This window comes from Mus pahari, chromosome 18 (genome assembly GCF_900095145.1).
Source record: "Mus pahari chromosome 18, PAHARI_EIJ_v1.1, whole genome shotgun sequence".
Taxonomy (NCBI): domain Eukaryota; kingdom Metazoa; phylum Chordata; class Mammalia; order Rodentia; family Muridae; genus Mus; species Mus pahari.
The window spans coordinates 18,185,491-18,202,230 of record NC_034607.1 but is presented as its reverse complement, the minus strand read 5'-3'; the positions used below and the strand labels follow the sequence as shown (position 1 = coordinate 18,202,230).

The 16,740-nt window shown below is 41.2% G+C and overlaps 1 protein-coding gene across 1 annotated transcript in view; it reads right to left on the bottom strand.

Annotated features, from left to right (window-relative positions):
• The window catches only part of Plcl2 (phospholipase C like 2), a 174,863-nt gene that overhangs the window by 62,993 nt on the left and 95,130 nt on the right, over positions 1–16,740 (bottom strand). The window contains exons 2-3 of the mRNA XM_021217704.2: positions 9,538–12,024; positions 7,058–7,261 (exon numbers count right to left, since the gene is read on the bottom strand). Of these exons, the coding sequence (XP_021073363.1) occupies positions 7,058–7,261; positions 9,538–12,024 (2,691 nt within the window). The remainder of the gene's footprint in view (positions 1–7,057; positions 7,262–9,537; positions 12,025–16,740) is intronic.

Below are 16,740 nucleotides of genomic sequence, written 5' to 3'. Positions count from 1 at the left end.
AGGAAGGAAGAAAGAAAGAAAGAAAGAAAGAAAGAAAGAAAGAAAGAAAGAAAGAAAGAAAGAAAGAAAGAAAGAAAGAAAGAAAGCAGGCAGGCTGATTCAGCCACAAGGTACAAGCCAGTAATCTGTTACTCCATGACTTCTGCTTCAGTTTCTGCCTCCAGGTCCCTGTCCTAACTTCTTTGGATGATACAAGTACAACCATAAGACAAAATACTCCCCTTCCTCCCCAACTTGCTTGTGGCCATGGCGTTTTATCACAGTAATAAAAACTTACCCAAGAAAGAAATAGGTACTGGGTCATAGGGTACTGTGGAGAGAGACCTGAACAAATGTTTTGGGAGAATTATTGTAGCATTTAAACTTTGGGCTGGAAAAGCCATTGAGTGTTAGGAGCTCAGTGTGATGTTTTATGTGAGCTCAGAAGATAAGAGTGTTGTAAGAAATGTAGACAATAGATTATGAAATTTCAGAGGGAAGTTTTGAAAGTCCCTTAAATACTCTATTGGGCTATTCAATATTCTGAGTAAAGAGCTATTCAAGTGAATCTTGGCATTTCTGAGGCAATCTACTAGTCAACTGGGGATGAAGAATAATCTATGATTAAAAATCAACCAGTATTACTGAGGCAAAATCTGGGAAGTCTTTCATCAGGGTCAGTACATAGCAGCTGTGGTTTGGAGTGGACCAAAGTTGTCCTTTGTGCTGGAAGTCTAGGACTCTCCCACGTAGTACTAGTTCAATGGTATACAAAATCCATTGCTTGACCACGCCTGAGATCCATGTTCCCTGGGCTTCAAAGGTTCCATTTCTGAAGGCATGAAGGGGTCGTGAACAGCAAATGAAATTTGGCACCGAGAGAAGCCAGGACAGGCCTTGTGGAGGCTCAGGAGGAGCAGCAGTGAATACTTCAGGGATTGTGGGGAGAAAAAGAAGCTTGTCACCCTGTGGTAGGATAGAGCCACTGAAGAGGCCAGCAGGCCATTGGTGAAGGTGCAGCCCAATTAAAATGGCGACCCCAGCATTTTGGAGATTCTAAGATCATGCAACCAAGAATAGCAACAGCCACTGAAGCAGAGCTGACTTAAGCCTAGGAACAAGCTATCTATGCTGCAAATAGCATTAGTTAGAGAAATGGAACCTCTGAAGCCCGGGGGACATGAATCTCAGGCGTGGTCAAGCACTGGATTTTGTATACTATTGAACTCTGATTTCTTGATGGTTTGACTATAACTGTGTCCAGGTGCTTCCCTCTTGAAGAAAGTTATTTCACTTATTTTCTATTTTACAGGAGCTCACAGTTGAGAGATTTGAACTTTTAAAGAAACTTTGGAGTTTATAAAAGAGACTGGTTAGTTTGGAGAGACTGGCTATTTTAGAAATATTTAGAAATATTTTGGAGTATCCTTGAAGGTTGGCAGCCATATTGAATGTTTTTAAAGAGATGAAGTTTTAAAGACAGTGAGACTTTTAAGTATGTTTTATATTACAACATTGACATTAATATAACATCTTGGGGACAGCAAGCAAAGAAAAGTTATGGTTTAACAGTGATGTGTTTGTATGTCAAGCTGACAGGGGTCTAAGATGCTGGCTAGCTTGTCACAAGATAGAATCATTTTGGGAAAGGGAACCTCAATAAGAAAATGCCCCTACTGGCTTGGCCATGGGAAAGCCTGTAGTGAATTGTGTTGATTGACGAGGCTGTGGAAGAGCCTAGGTCACCGTGAGGGGTGCCACCTTGGCCTGGTGGTCCTGGGTGCTGTAAGAAAACAGGAGGAAAAAACCATGCGGAACAAGTCAGGAAGCAGCACTCCTCCATGGCTTCTGCTTCAGTTCCTGCCTCTAGATTCCTGCTCCAACTTTCTTGGATGGCAGATCTAAACTGCAGTATGAACCTTTTCTTCTCCAAGTTGCTTAGGATCATAATGTTTTATCCCAGCAACAGGAACCCTAACAGAGACAATGGCAAAGTCCATTTCAGGGATATTGCCAGTACTTCTAAGTATTACTCTTTCGCTAACTGTTCCTCAGTACCTGCGCTGGGATTCATTTAAATCTGTGTGCTCCCTTGATGGTTTCTTTTAAATTTTTTATTCTAAACTTTATTGTTAAATACGTAGTGAAGTAAGAAAAAAAATTACACCAAAATTACCCAGACCTAAAGACTATACAACTAACTCACTGAACAACTATACAGTTAGAGAAGCCATTCAAAAATGTAAACAGTGAAGCTTCACAAATTTTATTCTTTCAATATCAAATATATTTAATGCACTTATCTGCCACCAAAAATGAAAATTCCATGACAGAGTTAAACTAGAAAAACAATTAGCTTTTTATCCTTCATAAGTTACTTTCATTGCTTCCAGTCAGCCCTCCTCCTAATCTTCTTCTTCTCTTTTTTGTTGCCCTGTATCTATCTATCTAATCTATCTATCTATCTATCTATCTATCTATCTATCTATCTATCTATCTATCTATCTATCTGTTTACATGTGTACATATATTATTGGCTAGATTCTGTGTATGAGGGAGACCATGCAGTTTTCATATAGCAGTTTCTGTGGAGACATATGAAGGCATTAAACTGGATTAGAAACACTTATATAACCAACAGTGTGTGAGAGCCTTGAAGCACTACAATGTAGAAATTTCCAGTCTCCTTGCTCCTGATAACACATGACGACACCATCATAGCATCTTATAACCATTTCTCTCCCACTGGCAACTGAGAACTGAGATTTTGGAAGCATCACTTGCTGAGCTTCTCTGGCCTCTACAAACCATGGGTTGGTTCTGTACCTTTTTGGCAAGAAGCACTTCTATCCATAATTATCACTCCTCCACTCCCCAGCTCTCTCCGCTTCCCTCTCTTCAGGTCAATCATGTTCTAAAAGCATACCATTCTATCTGTCCCTTATGCAAACATTTTCAATCTGTCCACAGAAGTGACTCCTCTAATTGAAAGGAGCTCTGGATTTCAAGATGAGAGTGACAAAAGGAGCTGTGAAGACGAGTCCTGAAGGAGACAGAGATCAACAGTCGCCTTGGATCGAGATGACCAGCAACTGTTCTCAGGTCACCTCTGACTGGATCCAGACAGCAGGCTACACTAACCCTGAGATGTGATTTCCTCCTCACTAAGCAGAGCCCTGCATGCAGCAGTGGCAGAGAAGGCACACAAAGCCATGTCTGTGGCATAAACAGAAGGTTCCCGATCTCTGTGCCGACTATCAACACTGCTGTGTGAAGACTGGCTTTCACTTCGCAGATTTAAAGAACAACTTGTCATATACTACATCTAATCACGTTTTCCCTCCCCGATTCCCCGCAGACCCTACATACTCCTACTCACCCGACATTATGATTTCTCCTCACTTTGTTTCAAAAAAGAAAAGAAAAAAAAAAAAACAGAAACAAAAAGAACTCACAAAAAGAAAATAAATAAATAGAGACAAACAGTAAAAGACCAATAGGAGGAAAAAGCTCATGTCAGGTTTTGATCCATGAAGGTCTGTGAGTTGCTTTGTGGTTTAAGCTTAAGAAACTTCTACAAATACCAACTATTCATTTGATCTTCCACACTCTTAAGGAAAACGACCTCTCCTTATCCCAGGAGCTATCAACTCCCAATAGTTCTTCATCAGATGGGGAGATTTCATGACCACCTCTCTGTTTGTCTTGACTCGCAGAGGTCTTAGGCATGATGTCACAACTACTCTGAGTTCATATATGCAATTACCCTGTCCTATCGGTAGAAGCTGCGTTGTTGAAGTCATCTACTGCTCCTATCTCTTACACTCCTCCTATCTCCTTTTCTGCAATATCCTTGAGTCTTGAGGAAGTGGTAGTGGTGGTGGTAGTGGTGTTGTTGTTGTTGCTGTTGTTGTAGTTGTTGTTGTTGTTGGTGGTGGTGGTAGAGGCGGAGGAGGGGGAAGAGGAGAAGGAGGTTTGTTATAGATGTCCCATTCAAGGCTAAGTACTCTACATTCTCTTATTCTATGCACCTTAATCAGCTGTGAATCTATGCTATATTTACCATCTCTACAAAAAGAAGCTTTTCTGACAGGTGTTGAGAGATACACTAATCCGTGAGTACAGCAACATTCATTAGGTATTGTTTAATACAATGTTCATTTATTATAGCAGTAGATTTTCCTCGAAGTCATGTTTAGCCACAGGTTCTTGGCCCTGAATATGGTGTGAGGTATGGGTTCTATTTTATGGAGTGGGCTTTAAGTCAAGTCAGAAGTGTTTGGTTACCGCTATAACACTCATGCCATTATTGTGCCAGTAGCATATCTTATCAAACCAGTCATTGTTGTAGTTGCCAAGTTTATAGGCAGGTTGAGAGCCAGGACTATTTTCTCCGCAGTCACCTTCCTGCACTATGAAAGCTAGGCAGGGTTGAGGCTTGATTTCTCCATATTCTACGACTCAAGTGTGTAGTGTTTTACAATAGTAGCTGTACCAGTTTGTACTCCCACCAGCAACAAATAAAAAGGTGTTCCCTGTTCCTTACATCTATCCCAGCATTTGACATCACTTCATTTTTTGGACTTTAGCCATTTTGACTGGGTAACATACAATCTCAAAACAGTTTAATTTGCATTTTACTTCTGGCTAAAAATGTTGAACAATTTAAAAATGATTACTTAGTTGTTACATTTTATATTTTGAGAACTTCTGTTTAGTTCCAAGACCCATTTTTAAACGGTTTTAACTGTTCTCTTATTTATATTTTTAGAAATTCTTTGTATATTCTAGATACTAACCTTCTGATAGATGCGTAGTGAATAAAATTTTCAAAAAAAAGAAAGAAAGAAAGAAAGAAAGAAAGAAGAAAAAAAAACCACCCCATGATTTAAAAAAAATCATTTGGAGGTGTTTCTTCACTTAGATTTTATGGAATAATTTTAGAAAAATTGGTGTTAGTTCTTTTTTTAAAGAGTGGTAGAATTGTGCACTGAAAAAAATCTGCCCCTAGGCTTTTTTCCCAGAAAAATTTTAATTACTTCTTGTATTTCATTGGACATTTTCCAATCCAGTCTGTTAGTATTTCTGTCTGTTGAGGGATTGAGATCATTAATAATTAGAGTTATTATTGAACAACTTGTATTCATTCCTGTTGTTCTGTTGCTTTCATGGTGTTTTATTACACGTGTTTTGATTACATGCTCTGAAATTGGTTACTGTCTCCTTTCTTGGGTGTGTTTAAAGTTCTCTTCAGGACTAAGTGTTCTTTCCAGTGGATGACACTCTCTGCAGCTTGTTCCTCGCAGGAAATGCTTAGTCTTTTGAGTGTCCTTGAAATCTAAGCCGAAAGGGAGGGAGAGTAACCACCAGACACAGTGTGTGACTACAGGCGTAGCTGATCTTCACTCTCATTTTGGTGGGGTTTACAATCATCATGGAAGCACAATCCTAAGTTTGTCTACAAGGAAGTTGGACAAGGGAGGGAAGAGGCACCCTGACTGCGAGTGGCTCCATCCCATGGGTTGGTGCTCTGGAGTGAATGAAAAGGAGATGGTAGTAATGACCTCTGATTAGTTTTGTTCAGAGGAACAATTCCCCAAATTATTTCTTTCTGTCGCCTTTTCCCCAGGTGATGTTTATCAATATCCTAAGAAAGCAAGGTTTCTCCTAACACTGTGGGAAACGCTAGCCTTTGATATTTATACATCCCTTTAATCACCTAACCCCCTTAAATTACAGCTTTCACTAAGCTGTAAAGCAGTCAGAAGAATTTTAGATAAGGTGAATGATGCCAATCCTATATTCTCCTTGAACAGAGCTGGCCTTGACTGGTGTTTAGTTGGTTGGTTGGTTGGTTGGCTTTGAGTTTTCAAGACAGGGTTTCTCAAGAAGGAAGCCCTTGCTGTCCTGGAACTTGCTCTGTAGACCAGACTGGCCTTGACCTCATAGAGATGCCCCTGCCCCTGCCCCTGCCCCTGCCCCTGCCCCCGCCCCAACCCCTGCCTCCTCAGAGCTGGGATTAAAGGCATGCACCATCACCAAGACCACTACCACCTGGCCTTAGCCAGCATTTTTAGAATGGAGGAGGCTGTAGCAAGGCACTTATCCCTGTATATCCGCAATAGTAAAAGGCGACAGCCTGGCCTACTTGAGACTTGAGAGAAGACTGTCTAGCACCACCAAACTAAAGGAGTCACTGCTGATACACAGCCAGTTCTAACAGCCTCGTCTATATTAGAAATTTGAAATGAGTGCCGTTCACAAATTGAATTCTTCCTTACCAGGCCAGTGAAATTGCTCAGTGGTGAAAAGTACTTAATTTGTAAGCCTGAGGGCATGAGTTCAATCACTGGATTCCACAACGGGGAAGAAAGTCGTCCTGAAAGTTTTCCTGTGACTCGGGTATACATGACAGGGCACACGAAGTAGCCCTCCATCCGACTCACATAGAAACACAATGTGAAAAACTCTCCCTCAGAGTTTTGAAAAATTATAAAGCACAATAAAAGAGCAGCATACAATTAAGAAAAATGCAAGATAAATCTTAAAGGTGAAAATGTAATATTCTAGGTGTCCCGAAGGTAACTCATTAACACTAAGTTGATTACAAATGAAGACGCCTCAGAGTAGCTGCCTCAGGAAGGAAATTACCACACAGCAGTTTTGTATGATGGGAGCATCTGCCCTTGATGGTATTTCAGATATATCTTGAAAAAAAAAATCTAATTTATTACTATACTGGGTTGAGGGGAAAAGTGGAAACAGAATAAATCAATGACTAGAAAGGATGAAAAGGTTAGGGTTTGGTTTCTAAATCACATAAATAGAAGATGCGAAACATTCACTAGAAGCTGGTTCAGGTTCAGTTCTTAGGAAGCTAATGTTTAATCTGACTGAAGAAAGTATCTCTGAACCCTGCTTTCTAACAGTGACGCAACACAAAACTCTTTCAAAAATCAACAAGGCCAGGGGAGACACTTTTCCCAGATAAGAACATGAAGCATGAAGCACGAGGCAGGAAGCTAGTGTTGTGAACGTCTGGTAAGCTATCCGAGGACACCCTCTCCATAGAACTCACCATGTCATAAGTCGTTACAATCTTCTTCAGAACCTCAGGCACTATGGCTTGCAGCTCCATGGTGGGGTAGGGCTCACTGAGATTCAAGACCACCAGGGGGTTATTGTCAGGCCCCAGGAACCGAGGAGACACGGCCAGCATGCACTGCATGAGGTTGGCCACGGAGGAGAGGCCACACAGCTCCTTGAATGACACCACTGCATTCTGCGAACAGAGAGGAGACCCTGGGTCACTGTGATGGCTATTCTTGGTTGTTAATTTGACTACATCTGGAATGACCAAAAACCCAAATGGCTGGGCACACCTGTGAGGGAGTTTTTCTTAATTAAATAGCTTCAGGTGTGAAGACCCACTTCTAATCTGGATCCGGTCTTTGAGGTGGGAAGATACATCTTTAATCCAGATCTTTTGAGGTGGGAAAAGTCAACCTTTAATCTGGGCCACACCTTCTGCCAGAAATCTTAATAAAGGACATAGAAGAAAGCATTCTCTTTCTATGACTTCTTTCTCTCACTCGCAAGTCCATTGCTTTTCAGGCATTAGTGCCCTCTTCTTTAGGATTCCAGTGCATAATGAAGAACAGCTGAGACACATGGCCTGGTAAACTGAACAATTACTGGTTTCTTGGACCTTCCATCGGAAAATAACCATTGTTGGACTAGTAGGGCCACAGCCTGAAAGCCAGTCCCCAAAGAAATCTAATATATAATATAATAAAACATAATATCATACATACACTCACACATTTTGGTCAGAGTATGAGTCGGATGTGTGACTCTAGGCATGCCCGTGGACAGAGCAGGTGGCTAGAAGGAACAGATCTAGCTCCTAAGTAACCCATGTTCTGGAACTAAGTTTTGAATTTAAACATTTCATTTTTATTAATATTGCTTTAAACAAGACTGTCGAGCTAACGAACGTCTTGTTTAAAATCATTTTGTGACCATGTATAGAAATAAATTATTGTGATATCTAAAGTGTGTTTCCCCAAGCAGTCTGTGATAACTTTCTTCACAGCATATCCTGCATCTGTCCCCTCAACCCTATTTCCCCTTTCTACCACCCAGTCTTAACTGAAGCAGAAGTCCCTGGAGGGCAGGCTGCTGTCTGTTGGGTCCCAGCACGCTCTCATAGCCAGTCAGACTAGAGAGCAGGTGCGGCTCAGCACCACCCCAGCAGCCCTCCGAGCTTCAGTACAGATGGGTCCTGACGGCAGGGGGGCTGAGTCCTAACAAGTCCCAAAGGGAATTATGTTCCATATGTGCACCAGTAGCCACAGGCAGCAGACAATGTGGTTTCTTTGGAACTGAGGGTTTGCCAAAACGCAAGCACCCTCAACAATGAAGAAACCTTTCCAATTCTGGTTATGCTTTGACCTTGAGAGGAAGACAATAAATGTCAAGATTGCAGGCGACCGTTCTTATCCATGAAGTGGTTACAGAATTAGGGAGGAAACATATATTGAAAGTGTTTCCTTGGTTAGAGGAATGCTAAGGCCATTTTTATAATAGTGTTTTAAGAGAAAACCAATGGGATGGAGAAATGACTCAGTGGTTAAGAGTACTGGCTGGTCTTCCCAATGACGCGGGTTTTATTGCCAGCACTCATATGGCAGCTCACAACCATCTTTTAACTCCAGTTCCAGAGAATCCAATACTCTCTTCTGGTCTCTGTGGGCATCAGTCACGAATGTGGTGCACAAACACACATGCAGACAAAACACCCGTATATAAAAAATAAGAATAATAAATATTTTTTTTAAAGAAACACCTCAGGTACCTACCACATGGAGCATGTCACACAGAGTACCTACCACATGGAGCATGTCACAAAGTGCTGTGAGCTCTGTGAGGAAGAAGGAGGGGTCTCGACAAACCTGGTACACAGCTAGATATGTGGTCCATCCTTAACAGGTATACAATTCCTAACTGACTGCTCTGAGACATGTTATTTTAGAAAAAAATATCATCTTAGGTCTTTCTTGAGTACATTTACCGTAAATATTTTATGTAAATAATTATCCTCTAAAAATCAAGAGAACACTGGCCCTTTTAAATGTATCTAAGCACCAGAGCTCCGTAAGAAAGATCCGGAACTCATTCCTTGTACTTTAACCAATTTCCCTCTGACAGGTCATTAATTTGTGTTCCATCTAAGAAATAATAATATGCAACAACAACAACAACAACAACAGAGATTCCCATGTATACCATGTTTAAAAACATAGCAGATAACTGCTCGTAAGAGGAACGTGGATAAGCAGCTTATGTGTCAGCAACAAGACCAGTTTACTCTAGCATGCAATCAGTATTTCAACAACTACTTTTGTTGAAGTTTAAGTGTTGAGAAAAGTAACAACCATGCTAATAACAAGTTGAGATTTACAAAAGTATTTAAAGTTAAATACACTATTACAAAAAAAATACATATCTGCACATCATAGACATGCACAAAGTAGAAATCTAAACATGAACACGCACCTGCATGTTCTCTCTCAGGTCTGTGGCATCCCGTATGGGGGGCTGGGCGTTCTTGAAAACCTCATCTACAGTTTTAATCCACAGTGTTCTCAGAGATGCGTATTCCCTGGACTTTTTCCCTTTCCTCACGGAAAGGCCCCGTTTGTGAGGCTTCCCTCCTCCTCTTCTGTTAGTAATAGCCACATGGACGAACAGAGAAGCGTGGGCGAGGACCTCTCCAGTCAGGGACTGCAGAGGCACGTGGCGGTAGCCCGTCTGTAAACATTCGAAGGGAATGGTATACTGGCCGATGAACTCATCCCCGATGTAGTCGTCATCCAGCACTACAAAGCGCACCATGGCTAGTTCAGGGAGGTTAATCTGAAACTCAAAGCTCTCATCAAAAATAGGAGCATCTCCATTCTGGTTCACAGTTTTTGTCCTTTGCTCTGCGCAATCAGCAGGAATCCCATGAATCTCCACATAGACATAAGGATCAACCACATCACCTTTGGCACCTGACCCTTTGGGCTTGGGAAAGTTCTGGCCACTGATGATTTTGATGTGAAGCAACTGAGGTGAAACCCCAGGGACAGAGTCCTTTGTGTTGGCACTGAAGAAGGAGACTTCTTCCCTCATGATGGCTGGCCGAAGAACATAGCCACAGTTTCCATTCTGCCTAAACCAGCCAATGTTCAGGTCCATCATCAGCCCTGGGGTCTGGAAGTTCATGGCTACAATCTGACAGCCGCATTTCCAAAAATCCTGAGGGTTCATGTTACTAGAGTCAATCCTCATTGGACTAGGAAAGACCCTAGCAAGAAAACGCTTATTGTAATTCACAAAGTCCCCGGGGTTTTCATTGGCATATTTACTAGCAAGCACTTCGTTAAATGAACACACTTCCCAGTACTTCTGCACCTGAAATGACACCTGGAATTCCTTGAACTGGACTGACTTACAGATGCTGACCAGCTCCGACAGCTCTTTGCAAAGCTGAAATCGCTTCACAGGCACATAATTGGGTTGTTCCACATTCTCTTTCCCCATCCTCTGAGACATTTCTGCTCCTTCATCTTCATCAGTAACATCCCCTTCCACACCGGAGCAATTTGAAGACAGCTTCTTTGCTTTGATTAGTATTTTCCCTTTCAGGACATCTGGGGATGGTAGATAAGATTCCTCCATGTTGGGTGATGTCGTATACAGCTTGTCTCCTAAAATTTTCCTCATGTGCTGAACCATTACTTTTTGTTGTTTAATAGAGCAGTGGTTTTCTAAGCATAAGATGAGAGGGTACTCAGAAGCAAAGAATGCATACTTGTTAATGATGTCGATGACACTGCGGAAGACTATCTGAGAGGTCATGGTGTGGCCTGTGTAAATCACAGGCTCATTATCTGGCCCATCCCACACATCTAATTCAACACTCCTGCAACCCATTTTAAGAGCTCGGATATATCCTGTGATGTCAGAGGGACCCCGGAACTGATCCTCTATTAAGTAGGTATTATGAGATGAGTTTATAAAGTAATGAGACAGGGGTTGCTTCATATCCTGACAGACCTTCTTATGTTCCGGATCAAAGATGTAACAATCAGGTGACATCAGGTAATTAGTGAATCCGTCTATGGAGAGCCAGCCCTTTTCCTGGCCTTCCTTGGATGGCTCGTATTTGTGAATGATTTCCAGGCTTATTTCCTCATTTATATGTGCTACACCTTGTTCTGCCTCAAGAAACATCATAAGGTCCTTGGTGTCAAGGAATTCTTTATTGCTTGAAAACTGAACTAAGAGGAAGTAAATTTCAGGTCTAGTACAAAGTTCATGAAAGACCTCAATAAATTCTTCCTTTGTGATTTCAGTACCAGCTTTGTCCTTTGATTTATGCAATTCTTTGAACTTAAGCTCAATTTTGCTTGTTTTTAGACCAGGGCTGAGGTTTCTGATACACTGAACAGCATTACACAGAGTTATATGTCCAAGATCATCTACATCAATTTCACTAAACATTTGTGAAACCCAAGAAGTCCTCATGTTGTCTTGGCTACTTTCTAGCATATCAAGTGTATGTTTCCCATAAGATATCAGGTACCGGAGTCCTGTCACCCAGATGTTTGCAACATCCGCAGAATTGGCAACCAAATCAAGTGACTCATAATTTTCTCCATATATGACTGAAAATGCACAATCTTCAGATATCTGCTCAGAAATGCCATTGCCGCGGAATATATCTGTGTTTTTTCCCGTTCTCACTTCCTTGATAGATTTGATATCAATCTTGGCTTTCTCAGAATCCTTCTTAGATGGCTCCCACCTCAGGCTTTGCATGTCAGCGTCCAGCAGAAAATACCGATGGTAAATTCTGGAGTTCGAACGAACCTTTTTGAGTTCGGAGCCCTCAACCATTGAGTTGATGCAGTCACTTGCGCTGCTGATCTTCTTCTCCGTCGGCATGCTGCTGAACGACACCGTCTTCTTCCGCTCTCTTTTCTGCTTCGTGCCATCCTGGAGGGAAGAGAAGTGTGTTAGGATAACATAAACATGGGTGTTCATGTTAAGACTAAGAATTAAACTTGAATTCCCTGAAAAGCTGTATACTGTGCTTTCCTATTTGGAGCTTGCGGTGAATGACAGCTGTTCACCTTTAAAGTTTAGAAGAGGCCTTAGAGTGCGACCTAATGCCAATGAGCAAGAGATCATTGCTTGATAACCACAATTATTATTTGTCAAGGAATCTAATTCACAGAGAGCAGACACTTATTTACACTGGCTGCATAATTTTCAGAGAATGCAAGACTCCTTGGCTTACAAACTACCAAGAATTCCAAGGCATTCAAGAGAAGAACATTAAGCTCACTGCAGTACCCATTTTTGTGGGGGGCCTTTGCAACCACAGCACTCATGTACCTGTGTGGACACTGATCTCCTATATCAGTGCCTCCTACAGGCTCAGCACTACATGCCTCAACACTCACCTGACTACTTGGCTAAAGTGCAGGTTTCTGAGCCGACAGAATCAGATCTCTAGAGATGGTGACAGGAATCTGTACTCAGCACCCCACGCGCTGGGCACATAGACTAAAGTCTGAAAGACTTTTGCTAGCCTCTTGGGTTCACTAGTACATTGTGACTATTTTATTTCTGGACTCTCTATATAACTAGGATACAAATGATTAAAGTATGAACCCACAAAGTGTATATTAAATACACACTAAAATTTCTGACTCTTCACAGTATCACAATAAGGTCCTGCACACTTTGGGTAGATGTGGATTACTATTATAGCTATGTTGGACATGAGAGGACTTTTAGATTACAGCTGGGGTATATCTAAAATTATAGAGTTAGAGATATCAAAAGCTGCTGCTCTGTATCTAGATGCTGCTGCCCAGGAACCTCTGATAAAAGCATGGGTTATTGCGCAACCCGGCGAAAAGCTTCAGGGAGCACCTATTCATCGATAGTGTCCGTCTCTGCAGTGATGGAAACTGAACCCAGGACTCTGTGTATGCCAGGCAAGCACTCTGCCACTGAGCTATATCCCCAACCCAAGAGGGGATATAGCTTTAAACAGAAGTTTGCATTGTCTGCTTTCCTGCAAAATTCAACATATTCACACTTAAAAGCCAGCACTCACACTCACTTGTGTATTTCAAACCTTTCCCATACAGATACTTTTATTTGGAAAAAAAAAAAAAAGGTGAAATGACTGCAAATATCTTTGGATATCTAAGCTTAAAAGACAGCATTGATTTTCAGGAAACATATGAAATCTGTGACCAATTTTTAGTAACTTACTATAGTCATAAATAAAGAACAGACTAGCAAGGGAGCTCAGACTGTATAAATTTCATGGAAAAAAAAAACCATGTAACTATGTAAACATATCCAAAAGCAATTCTGCTTTTCCCACTCTGCATAGAATTTATTTAAATAAAACCTCTATTTAAAAAAGCTGCCACCATCCTACCTATATCTGAAATTTAAAACCATTCTTACTTTTTGATTATCTATACTTTCAAAAGCAATTTGCAGAAGGTAAGTAAACTTAATCTTTAAATCATATGGGTACCATTTTCCTCAACGTTTTAAGATGAACCATGGAGGTTTTTGTGATCTGAGATACAAGGCAAGACATCAAACCATTAAGCAGTGTTTCTTTATAACTGTATTGTCAGAATGATAAAGTCCAAAAAGAGGCTGCAGTAACCAAATCTGTAAGATGTATCACATTTGCTCCAAATCCCTGAAGCAGAGTCTGCATTCTATCTTTTTAAGTGAGTTGGAATAAAATCAAATTTGTAATCAGACATGCATAAGGGCATAAAACACATTTATAAATTTCCTATTTGTCAGAATGAAATGCATCTTTGCCTCAAAAAAGACAGTTTTCCTTTAATAAGGGCAACATGCAAATTAATTAAATTAATTAATTTTGGAATTTCATAATCTATAAATTACACCTCAGTGTGCTACTGGTAAAGTGAAGTCACAAAGATAAATGGAGGTGTTTATCCACTAATCCACTAAAGTACATAGTACTTTCTCAGCATTCTCCATCTTTTATGCTCACTTTCACACTGATTAATAAATTTCTGCGACCTTCTAATTTGCTACACAAGACGAATTTCACATTCATGGTTTTCTTTGTTTATCAAGGAGAGGACTAAAGAGCCAAGTTCCTTGACTGCATGCACACAGCACATAGATGCATTCACACCAGTGTCTGTGGGACAGGCAGCAGCTTAAACACCATAGTGCGGCTTTAGAATCACTGCTTTCCTTTTTATACCCAGGCTAGGTTCTGACTGGTGACTGCTGGTCACTGAATATCTTGACACACACTCATGATGGTCACCTAAATGCAGCCTGAAATAACGGCAGCAAGAATACTCTTCATTAACTCCGTAGCTAGTCTCTTCCCCTCTCTGCTGTTAGCCAAAACTATCCTGCCTTCTTCTCCATAACAAGACATGTTTCTCTTTTCCACTAGCAAAGTCACTAGAAACCAAAGGAGACAACCAGGCTTGCTTATGAACTGGTACACCTCCTTCCCCAAAGCGTATGTGTTGAAAGGCGGATGATCCCTGTTCAGCAATACTCAGAGACTGAGCTTGACGGGGTGATTGGACCGTGAGGGTTCCGACGCTATGAAAGCATCAGTCCACGTACTGATTCATAAGCACTCGGGATATCTGAGGCGGGGCCTCCTTAGAAACAGCAGGCCACCGACACCCTGCCCTTGAACGGACTCCTCCCTGCTTTTTACTTTCTGGCTGCGTTGAGGTGAGTGGCATTTCTACATGTTCCCAATCATGTGACTCCACTTTACAAAAGGCTCAGAAAAAACTGAAGACAAGTAACTGTGGGCTGAAGCCTCTTACATTATCAAACAAATAAATATATTCTTTTAAAAGTTGTTCTACTAAGCTTGTTTGGTCAGTGAGAAGCACTTATGTGTGACCTTGATTTATACATCGTTAGGTGGACCAGATTTCCTGGCTGGAGGAAGCAAGTGGACATGATGCCAAGACAAGTACACAGCTGGGTCCCCTATAGCCAAGGCAAGGGAAGGGAGAGGCAGAAGGACACAGCTGGGTCCCCTATAGGGAGAGGCAGAAGCTCCTGAACAGGAGAGAATGCGCTCAAATGAGGTGGCAGAAGACGACTCCTCTAGCCACCTGATTCCCGGAGTCTACCCTTCCCCGTTTATTTCAACTCAGCCTTCACTCTTTAATCTAACCATGATTCAGTCCTGCCTAGGCTAAAAGGCAGGCCACAGCAGAGTAGGAATCAATCCTGTATGTGCCTTTTACTACAAGTTGGGCTACACTGAATACCGGAAAGGACTCAAACTATATGTGCCATACATACAGTTTTTATTATTATTATTATTATTATTATTATTATTATTATTATTATTATTATTTTATTTTAATGACAAAGAAACTAAGTGGATCTGACATCTGTCACCTAAAGCTAGAGAAAAGGACAGAACCTTCTACTGACTTGGAAATGTCTCAAATCGTTTTAATTAAACTTTCTTAGAGCTGGCTGATATACACACTCATCACCTAACACTTCAGAATGGAGAAAACCACAAGTATGAGAACTTGGTCTAATGATGCCACTGTGCTGTGCCAGGGCACTTACTAACAGTAAGAGCAAGAGCACAGGAAATGACCTGGGCTAGGAGAGAAAAGGTTTCCTAAAGAGTTTACCTCGTTAACAACCTCGAGAATTAGTATTTGTTCTATAAAGAACCATGAAAAATGCTTAAAGATTCTATTAGACACAAATGAAAACTTATTTACAGAATAGCAATTCTGTACCAAGAATCATGAAGGGGCCCATGGCTCTGGCCACATATGTGGCAGAGGATGGCCTTGTTGGACATCAGTGTAGGATCGGCCCTTGGGCCTGAGGGTGTTCAATGCCCAAGTGTAGGGCAATGCCAGGGCGGGAAGATGGGAGTGGGTAGGTGGGGGAGCACCCTCATAGAGGCAGGGGAAAGGGGGACGGAATAGGCAGTTTCTGAAGGGGAGACCTGGAAAGAGGAAAACATTTGAAATGTAAATAAAGAAAATATCCAATAAAAGTAAATAAATGAATGAATAGATAGATAAATAAATAAATAAGAAAGAAAGAAGAGGCTAAAAAAAAAATCCCTGCACCACAGAAACACTTGGTTAAAATAATATTCTTTATAGTATTCACATCAAGCACTAAAAGTGTAAAGAGCCGCATTTCATAGAGTGGAAAAACATGTATTTCCATTAAAAAAAAAGTACCCCTGCCTACTTTAGTTAGTAGAGAGTTGTTACCAAAATTAGAAGGCCATCTGTGATATTTAAGCAGTAGCAATTTCATAATGGGCAAGAGTTCATAAGTCCTCCCCTGAGATGAGGAGGGAACAGATAGGTGGGCCTCATTTCTCCTGCTGAGAAGCAAGTGGTAGGCACTGATACAGTTACTCCTGGGTGTACCAGTTTATCCACAGACAGCATACCATTTCCGATTACATTTCCCCTGCCTTTCCAAGTGATTCGTTACACAATAGAAGGTTGATTGCTCCTTGATGGATATCACGCAAAAACTATGTTATCAATATCCAGGATCGATATCCTTGCAAGTCGATCAAGTCTAAGTAGTGGAGCGGGTATGCAGGGAGGGGAATCTCAGAATGAGGAGAGGACAAAGCATGAAGATAAACTAGTGCTT